A 10,363-nucleotide genomic window follows, 5' to 3' on the forward strand; every position below is an offset into this window, starting at 1 on the left:
GAGATTAATAAGTTCACGAAGAAGAAACAGATAAGCATTTCTACATATTCACAGCTGGAACTGGGGTAGTTACAAAGTGATATGTGAATATTCGCAAAAACTTTGACTCAGTGCGAGTAAGTTTGGAAAGTTTGAAACATTTTCAGCCAGACATAAATAAATGGCTTTCATAGTCAAGTCTAGATAGTATGAATACTTAAGAAAACAATAACATAGCTTATTAATCAGCACCCCACCTTGTATTGCATTTTGTTCATAGAATAATCTGCATGAAGGACTATGCCTTGTCTGTTAGTCTCTAGCCAGAACACCATGAATGTTCAAATGCAATTTTTATTTTGTGGTCACCAGGATTGAGCTCTCTATATCTGAAGGATATTATCATCATTCCAACAAATCTGGATTGCGAAACCTTCCATTCTTGTTTAAAACACAGGCAGTAATGATGTCTAAGCATTTCTGTTTCAATTCAATAACAAACTCACAAATTTCCAACAATCTCAAAAATGAATCAACAACTGGATATTGCGCTGCATTTACATTTAATGGTAGATCTGTACAACATGCATATAGGCATGTATATGATATTAAACAGCACGGGGCTAATGACACTACCCTGTTGTGTTCCACTTTCAGTCATATGTCTACCAGAAAAGTCTTAACCAATGCGAAGTTGAATAGTCCTTTCAGAAAGATACGAGTGAGGGTCTCTGGTATTAACTCCCAGATGCTGTTGTTGGAGACAAATCCGTTTTATGCAGATCAGACTGAAAAGGTGTCTCAAACTGAAGGATATTGTCTTGATTGCATAAAGCTCTTTTGTGCTTTAGGCTAGAGTCATGAGTACACGAACGCCCCTTCCTGAAGAAGCAACGCATTTTTGTCAGAAGCCTGTTTTGCTCAAGAAACAAATTCAGTCAATTTCTGGCATAGCGTTACCTTATTTGGAAGTCAGTGAAAGCGGTCTGTATGACACAGACATAGCTGGGTCCATCCGCGTGTTTGGTATTACGGTATGTTTGCAGCCTTTAGGAACGGTACCAACCTCCATCAGATACTTAAAGATTTCTGATAATTATTAAAGAAGGTTAGGGCAGATAGATAGTTACCTGCAATGGATTCAAGAATTGTTTAAAATAACCTCTGATCTTTCACTTCTTTGATACTTTACAAACATTGCACAGCCTCCCCAACAGTTATTCGTGATGTTAGGACACTGGATAACAATTTATTTTTAAATTATTCTCTGGTCGAAGGAATTCCTCATACACACATATGATGTCTAGCACTTAATGAGTATTTGATATGTATTGTTAAAGAATATCACCATGTGCTACCAGTGCAAAATGCCTTCTAATATTACTTTTTACCACGCAAACTGTTCCAAATATATTTTGTGACATCAAGCAGTAGATAAAGATTACCATGTGAGGCAGTTCGATCTCTTTGCTCTTTTGCAATGGTAGCATAGCAGAACCTAGGTATGGAGAGGGCTGAAAATACTATCGTTATTTGGCTGTAATGTAAAGTCATGTAAAGTTTTAACTCGCTTACTGATAATTCTGCTGAAATAACGTCATTATGTGATGCCTGGTAGTAGTTATTAGCCTTCCAGGTCGAATTGACAAAGGGCGGGTACATGGACACTTTCATTGCCTGTAATTGTGTGTTATTACGAAATCCTTGAACAAACTGCTGTCACCATGTGGAATGATACATAGGTAGCGACCTAGTAGAGACACTGGTTTATTTTAGACCGGTACACGCACGTGTGCGTCGGTGCGTATGTGCATACCCATTCGTGAGTGTCACTGATACATACAGTAATGTGTTGCTTATTCACATGAACATCCGGGTTAGCTTTGGTCGTCAGTAACACTTGCTTGCAGTAAGATGCAACTGATGGGATCAGGCGGTCAGGCTCGCTGACTTGGTCGGGACATGTCATCATATCCAAATAGATTCATGTTTACATTGTTGATCACTTAATTGTCTGGTTCAAACTAGATATTCACAGACTGCAACCATATAGCTGGAATATTTCTGAGAGCGTAAAACTAAACCCATTCACCCACTTCATACTTGCATACACCTCCTACATGTATTACATGCATTTCGGAAGCTGGCATAACCACTGTGGCAGTGAAATTTATTAACTTATTACCACTGTCTCAATTGCTATAACTGATACGTTTGTATCTGGGTAACATTTATTTGTTGGCTTCACATCCAATTCTTACGTACATATTTCTGGTTAATTGGTAGTCTGGAAATCGACCCTTTGTTATACGCCCACTCTCCTACCTCGTCCTTGATAAACAATACAGGAAAGCTCAATGGGATATCACGACTTTATTCAAGAATGAGGTCAGGCGCATCTGTCCTCACATTCTTCGATGGTCTTGAAGTTGTTGGCGTTGCCACCACAGCCACCGTAGGAGAATTCTTTACAGGTTCCGCTGTCAGAGTCGTAGAAAAACCGAGGGATTCTTGCTCTACAACGTCCGACTTCCGGTTTAAGGTTACAAACTGAATGGAGAAGAAGCAGATGGAGTATAGGATTTGATAAATTGAAGGCTGTTTATGTTGGAACCATGGTCAACCGACCTCCACAACAGAACATTTCAATCATAAACGAACATTAACTGTGATCTGATCTGACATTGGAAGAGGCTCTTATAGTACATAATGATTTCATGCAGACATAGCGCACTGTAGCATGCGTTCTGCTTATAGTACCTGGGATGCATGCTTCCTCACACTCTGCGATGGTCTTGAAGTTGTTGGCGTTACCACCACAGCCACCGTAGAAAAACTCCTCACACTTTTGGGAATCAGTGCTGTAGAAGAACCTACGCATCCGTGCTCTGCAGCGTCCGACTTCAGGTTCAAGTTCGCAAACTGCATGATGTAGAAACATGGGTTTCAAGAATTCTTCAAAAGGATGTGCTCAATGTCACTATAACAAAAACATTAACGTCTTGACTCTGCAACATCTTCTAGTAGACATATCAGCAGTACACGGTCGGTGCATTCTGCCATAGCACAACGTCTCACAACACTTGGAGAGACAGATAATGCAGTGTGCCCATTATCTGTGCCATGTGCACCCCTTCTAAATTTGATCCATCACATACCCAGACATAATTAAATTTAAGGCAATGTAGCACATATTATATTACCTGGGACACAAGTTTCTTCACATTTGGCTTTGGTCTTAAAGTTGTTGGCGTTGCCACCACAACCTCCGTAGTAGAACCTCCTACACTTTTTGGTTTCAGGGTCGTAGAAGAACCTGCGTTTCCGAGCCTTGCAGCGTCCAACTTCAGGTTTAAGTTCGCACACTGAATTAGAAACAAAACAAGATGTGTTGATATGAATGATTATTGCGCGCTCTGGTCTTGGTCGTTACCATGGAAACACGGTTCCCAGACCACCATAACACAATACCTGAGCATATTTTAGCAGTGACAGTGTAATCTGGCATATTAATCTTAATCAGTGTAATCTGGGTCTCCTGTGACACATGCCACTGTTATAACGCTACCAAAAGGAGAAACAAAGTATGTGAGCTGTTATGGGTGTGACACAGCTAAATCATGAATATTAAAGACAGTGTAGAAATAAGTCTGTACACAATACCTGGGACACATTTTTTCTCACACTCGGCTTTGGTCTTGAAGTTGTTGGCGTTGCCACCGCAACCTCCGTATGTGAACGTCTTACAGGTTTCGCTGTCAGGGTCGTAGAAGTAACGAGAGAATCGCGCCCTGCAGCGTCCGGTTTCAGGTTTTAGTTTGCAGACTGCAAGAAATAGAAATTGAACGTCGAGTCTTATACATTTACTTCTTCAACAAGCACATCAATTTCTATCCAGACAGTTTCATTCATACATGCACGCACGCACACATATAGATACGTCATACATATCTAATGCTTCTATAGGTAATTCCCTATATTTAATAGGCATTTGGTGTAACATACTTCTAAGTGTGTGTGTGTGTGTGTGCGACGTAGTTCATGCGTCATGTCATCACACCTGTGAGGAGACAAGTCTAATACAGTGCGATCATCTGTCATGCCATGCGTCATTTACTGAATGTTTCAAGAATATGTAGTAGGTGTGATTCTGAACAACTGCAGGCGCCCAGTAACCACTGCAATAGCCTAATGTGATGTAGAAACAAGATGTTAAATCAACCTTTTTGGTCTTTATATTTTTATCTGGTCGATACTCAGAAGTCAGTGACCTGTTCTTAAACCGGAACACTACTTATTGGGAAGTAACTTGGAAAACCTGGACAGTGTGAACAGCCTATTACAGAGAAATAGGTCGAAAATTACAAACAAAAACTCAACAACTTCTAAATACCACAGTTCTTTCACATACATATCCATTCAGTCCTTTGGGTCCATGAATCCCATGAATCTTATAAGTGAGAGAGTGAGTGAGTTTAGTTTTAAGCCGTTTTCAGCAATATTCCAGTACATATCACGGCTGGGGACGCCAGAAATGGCCTCTTCAGCACGACGAGTGAACGGTTTAACCAGAAGGCCACCCCACCGCGCCCTGCCTCTCTTATAAAATCACCCAAAACAACCCTTCTTAACCGAACATTACCCCAGAATTAGAGCATAAATGTCATTTCGTATCCGACGATATTACACACAGATGCAACAAATTATCGGGGAAAAATGGTCTACAGCAATTTATCGATCTGCCTGAAAAACGTCAAGATTAATAATGACACCCCGTGCACATGTAGGAGGCTCCCACGTTGTGCACGTGCTTCCCATGTGATGAATTGATGAACGTGAAATGATGCTGAATACACAAGATGAATGTCAGTGTAACGTTCTTCAATGGGTTTCCTTTATACCAGACTTCAAAGTTTCAGAAGGAATTACTAGCTCAAGGTATTGATGGCGAGTTAATTCGAATTGATGTTAACATGTACGATGGTACTCATTCGTGTGTATGTTCAAATGTATAGATACCTAGGGCTTAGTGATAGCGTTGAATCAACTTATTAAACTTTACATCATACTTTGTCATGTAGCATCGTATTTATTACTCTCTTACATAAGGTGAAATATCAGAGTTGCCATGGTAACGACAATTTGGCATACTAGGTATTGTCGTATTCTTTAATCTCCGATTAGAATTTAATCCACTTTTGACGTGACCATGTTAAGAGATAAGAAGGACTGAGAGAAGTACTGTGATCGAACCTAAAGGCCTTTGTAAAAGCGAGTTGACGTTTCAAGCGACTTGCATAAAAACCTGTTTTCATGATAAACATCTGCTAGTCCGTGTTGCGATTCTGACCATATCAAGAACATGTGTTTGTGAATCATAATCAAATAACGATGTTACAGGTCACCCATCCTTCTTCATCAACACAAGCAGACACACGAGAGTTGCAATAGAAGCCTTTTGGCCACTGATTTATCGTGACCTGGAAACACATACATGTGACTGAGCGTATGTAGGGACAGGTACTCATCCTGTTATACTTTTGAATTATGTATAAATATTCGTTCTTAATTCCGGATAAATGTATTTTTCCCCGTTGCTAAAAACATCAGAAGGATATCGAATGCAGGATCCGGGTTACAGAGTAAACACACCAAACACTCATGGGTGGAAGGGAGCAACATCTCCAGTAACATTTACATCTGCCAACGCCTATGTCACGCACAGTAACTAGTCCCTAAGCATGTATGTGAAACAATGCGCAGCAAAACTGTAATTAATCTACCAACAGATATCCCCGTCTGAACCCCCTGTCTCTACGTACACTGTAATTTAACACAGCTTTCCTACATTGGCAGCGTACCAGGGGCTAGATATTCGAAGCTAAGATTGTCGTAAGTGCCATACATTAACATTATCTTACGACTATCTTAGCGCTAAGAGAGCTCCGAAAATCTGGGCCCAGATATACATATACAGCCATACAGTGTATCATGCAATTAAGTATACTTCAAAGAAAACAATGTAATCAATTTATATTACCTGGAAGGCAGGCTTTCTCGCATTCTTCGACACTTTTAAAGTTATTTCCGTTACCACCACAACCGCCGTAAGTAAATGTGTCACACTCCCCACATGAAGGGTGAAAGTAGAACCGATTGAACGATCCTCTGCATGGTCCTGTTTCGGGCTTAAGGTCGCAGTCTGGAACAAGGAATTTGTTTTCATTACAAAGAGAGAACTGGAAAGATTTTAGCACTTAGTTCGATTTCGTTTGTTGTTTGTCGATATTACTTGATTCGGAAATTTGACCGCTACAAGACGGCTACTTGAAACATACTAGAGACCCCCATGCAGGAATTCATTTGTGTGTGTGTGCGTGAAACGAAAGATCCCTTGTCGACTGTGCACTTTCGAAGTGCGCTCTCTGCTCTTGGTAAGGAAGAATTTGAAGGACTAATAGTACTAATAATAATATGACGTAAGAGAGATGGCTTTACGGTCGTTTGTTAGTGAGTGAATGACTTTATTTTTACGCCTCACTTAGCAATATTCCAGCTATATGGTGGCGGTCTGTAAATAATCTTATCTAGATCAGACAATCCAGTGATCAAAAGCATGAGCATCCATCTCCAAATGGGAACCGATGTCATGTGTCAGACAGACCACCCGATCCCGTTAGTCGCTTCTTACGATAAGCATATGTGAGTGTTTTATGGTAAGCGTGGGTTACTGAAGGCCTATTCTACCCCGGACCTTCACGGGTCTGGTCACTTTGTGTCTGCAGTCATGACCTTAATGATAATGAGAGCACTCCACACATCTAAATAGCACTAAAAACTACGTCCACAGCGAATGTATCATTTCTAGTGATAAAAACAGCAACAATGTTCAGCACTCTGTTTCACTTACCTTTTTTAGATTGTTGGTGACTTTGTCCAACAAGGAGCATCAAAGAAGCTAGGCAGAGAACCGTCTTCATCATGGCTGACTTACACACTTAGCTGAAATAGAACAGATGGTTTCACAAGAGCTGTTGTTTCCACGCCCAAACGCATTCGGTATTTACTGTCTACAAAATGATTACAAACGTTGAACATGCTGATCATTCATCTTTATATGTACAGATAAAAATGGAAATTGGAAAGTATGCCCAAACATTCTCCTACGTATCACATGTTTATTAAGTAACTCACCAAACGCGACACATGTCATGAATAACGATACCTTTACACCGAATGTTAACAGGTAATTGAATGGGAGCTTTTGAGAAGCATTTGTAAGCGCTCTTTGTAATGTGCTCAATATGCCTTCCCGCATTTATCGAACAAATCTAGCCATGCGAAGAAATTGAATGTATATTCTTGCGATCGTACAATCGAATATGCTTTTTCACATAAGGTCACATGCAACCAAAAAAGAAAAACACAATTAAAACACAGTGATCACTTATTCAAAATATATAAAATGCATTGACGATTAAGAAAAATATCAAATAAACAGAATTACAAGCGTATGATCGCAAATGAAAAGTGCAATATTTTGTACTTGGGTTTACCTCCCTCGAAACAAAGCTGTCGCGATACCGAGTCCAGTCGGAGCCGATGGGTGTGCACTGAGGTGTATTGTTTATGGCTTATAAACCCCGATGTGCATACCGAGAGGTATCAGAATCTGCAAGGTTGTGTTTTACCTTGCATGTTAACTTTAAGAGGTCCCCAACATTAAGGCCTTAGTACCGTTGCGCATTAGTGACAAAATTGTCCGATGCAATTTTCCACTCAGATCATTTTTTAAGCAATGTTTTGGGGGAAAGGACAATTGCTTTGTTTTGGCATTACAAGCTTACCGTTTCGTGAAGACCCAGTGTTTGAGAGCAAGACGACCACATACCTACACTTGGTCAGAATCGCTTAAAGGACTTTGCACGTTTAGCACTAATTTCCCTTTATTTAAATTAAATTACAGCGAGAATGAATTCACTGTGGTTATGTTGAATTAGACATTGAATCAACTGCCTCTACTTCAAATGTCATCGTCACAATGTCAAGCAGTAACCACTCAAAGCCAGCTGTTGAGACTGACGGAAATTACATTCATATCGGTGTCTATAATTTCTCTATCAATTATTTACTGCGTGTCTGATCAAGGAAAAAGGAATAATGTCAGACAAAACCTAAACGTTACAGAAATATCGAGCCTATCTACGCTGTTTGCGCCTCAACATGTTGCCGCAATGATTGTAACAGTAAACGCATGTGTAGCAGCTGAGACGTTGTCAATATTTATCAGGTGATATCCTGACAATTCAGTGACAATCAAAACGTGCAGAGAGTATTGATACCTGGAATGGTGTGTCTGCACGAAGTAAATTGATCCTTTTGAATCCTAATTCTTGTTACGTAGTGATTCCTGAGTTCAAACTAATACGATGATTAAATGGAAATCAAAACTTGAAAGAAACTGGTGACACTAGCAAACTTAATGACACATCAATGGCAAATAATTGGCAATGGAATCCTAAAATGAACTAAGTTAACAAATTGATACAAACCACTACAAACGTGTTACAGTGACAAAATAGAGCGACAGTGACTGCAGTATCGGTTATAACAATGAAGACAATGGTGGTGATATTCTCCTCTCAGCAAAAGTATTGCAAAGTGGAAAACAGCCTTTGGCAGTATAAACTTGCCATCCTACCAAATAGTGTTAGTCTAGTATTAGTCTGTAGACTGGCGATAATTAAAGAACCTTTTTCAATATCTAAGGTAGTATACCCTGGGGTGAGCAAACTATAGTTTTACGCCGCACTCAGCAATATTCCAGCTGAGGCGGTCTGTAAATAATTGAATCTGGACCAGACAATCCAGAGATCAACAGCATGAACATCAATCTGCACAATTGGGAACCAATGACATGCGTCAACCAAGTCAGCGAAGCTGACCACCCGATCCTGATACCTTATAGTACACATGGAACATTGTTAAACTATGTATACCACTGCGACATAACACCGCCTGCACAAAATAGGTCATTTCGTTCTATGAAATATTTCTTCGTTTTTCATTCACATTACTCCCAGAAAAGGAATTTTTAACTATACCCTTTGAAAGGACAGAGTGAGTCGGTCTTATAAACCGACGCACAGTGACATCAATATTGTTCCTAGGGGACACTTTTTTCTCGTAATATCCCTCAAATCGGATATGATCTCGCATCCTCGGCCAGTCATCACAATAATGCCTCTCTGTCCCGGACAAGTATCTCATCCCCGTGCACAGGGATATTATTTTAATACCGTCCCCCTGCCCTGGGATTATCTGAGGAACAGCCCTTGACTTTAAATTATCACTTGTTTTGAAGATTGATACGACTTTGTGTTGTCATCACTGAATGCGATCATGAAATATGACATTATTGCCAGTTTCCAACATGTAGTCCAGACACCCGGTTTCGAACCCGCATCCCTTCGCTCACTAGCTTGTCGGTTTATCCACTGTGGGCTTCGGAGGATTGCTGCGAAGAATGAGATTGTTTGTCGGTGTGAACTGTCGGTATGAACCTTGCAAGACGGGTAGTGCTGGGAGCGCACGCGCAGGGCACGGGGACAACATGTAGAGCACGTGCACTGCGCATGAAAGGCGAGGCGACGGCTGCAAGCCTCATTCAAGTTTCAACAGTAAATACCAATTATTGAAATATATGAGTCCGTTTATCAGTTAGATACAACATGACACGTTGGCATTATTGAAAAGTAAGCCCTCTTCCTCGAGAAACGGGCTTACTTTTCAATAGTGCCGGCGGGTCATGTAGATCTACAGTATTATTTTAGTCTGTTCAACTGCAACTTTTGAAAAGACACAATGTCACACTTTAGACAATATTTGGGCTTATATTATATATATCGGGGTATATGAACTCACTGTGGTATCCTGTTGGTGCACTAAAAGACTTATTATCCCCTGAAATCGATAATAGAAACTTGGAGGCGAACAGTTTCCAAACGTATGACACTTCCCATATATGGAATTAGAAAGTAAGCCCACGCAAGGCTAGAAAATGTGGCAAGTCTAGATTTCCATAGCTTCTGAACTTGAAGAAAGTCTTAGGGCTCCATTTCATTATATTATTTTTACTTCACTATGAACGTTTTTTTCAGTAAAATATGTTCATTCCAGAGACTAGCCGTTAGTCTAATATGGAATGTAAACGATTGCTCCGTACATCGAAACCTGTCGCACGCGATGTTTGTCGAACTGGTTTCAATCACAAATTGTGAGGTGGATATTCCTAAAGAGCACTGTTAGGGACATAACACTGGACTTCGCTTGAAACAAAATTCGGCCATTAGAGAGTGCGATAGTCGACTTAGAGCAAACGTAG

General features: G+C 40.3%; 1 protein-coding gene across 3 annotated transcripts; it reads right to left on the reverse strand.

Moving 5' to 3' along the window:
• Window positions 1–2,336: 2,336 nt before the first annotated feature.
• LOC137294923 (carboxypeptidase inhibitor SmCI-like) lies at window positions 2,337–9,559 on the reverse strand. 3 transcript variants are annotated; one of them, XM_067826094.1, is made up of 7 exons: window positions 7,174–7,292; window positions 6,890–6,981; window positions 6,020–6,181; window positions 3,643–3,804; window positions 3,183–3,344; window positions 2,740–2,901; window positions 2,337–2,529 (listed from the first exon to the last, which is right to left on the reverse strand). In XM_067826094.1, the coding sequence occupies exons 2-7, from the start codon at window positions 6,960–6,962 to the stop codon at window positions 2,369–2,371; spliced, it is 882 nt and encodes a 293-aa protein (XP_067682195.1). In that variant the 5' UTR covers window positions 6,963–6,981; window positions 7,174–7,292; the 3' UTR covers window positions 2,337–2,368. The 3 variants fall into 3 exon arrangements, with proteins under 3 accessions (XP_067682195.1, XP_067682196.1, XP_067682197.1); XM_067826095.1 differs by lacking the exon at window positions 7,174–7,292 and adding an exon at window positions 9,458–9,559 and having other exon boundaries at window positions 2,338–2,529; XM_067826096.1 differs by lacking the exon at window positions 7,174–7,292 and adding an exon at window positions 7,536–7,700 and having other exon boundaries at window positions 2,338–2,529.
• Between the last annotated feature and the right edge of the window lie 804 nt (window positions 9,560–10,363).

The sequence above is a fragment of the Haliotis asinina genome, chromosome 8 (genome assembly GCF_037392515.1).
Source record: "Haliotis asinina isolate JCU_RB_2024 chromosome 8, JCU_Hal_asi_v2, whole genome shotgun sequence".
In the NCBI taxonomy this organism is placed as follows: domain Eukaryota; kingdom Metazoa; phylum Mollusca; class Gastropoda; order Lepetellida; family Haliotidae; genus Haliotis; species Haliotis asinina.

What these genes read in the sequence shown, in the direction of transcription:
- LOC137294923 (XM_067826094.1), bottom strand. Translation starts at nt 6,962, where the DNA reads ATGATGAAGACGGTTCTCTGCCTAGCTTCTTTGATGCTCCTTGTTGGA. An exon ending in TCACCAACAATCTAAAAAAG is followed by an intron (nt 6,182 to 6,889) that starts GTAAGTGAAACA and finishes TCCTTGTTCCAG; the next exon opens with ACTGCGACCTTAAGCCCGAA. An exon ending in TGAGGAAGCATGCATCCCAG is followed by an intron (nt 2,530 to 2,739) that starts GTACTATAAGCA and finishes TTCTCCATTCAG; the next exon opens with TTTGTAACCTTAAACCGGAA.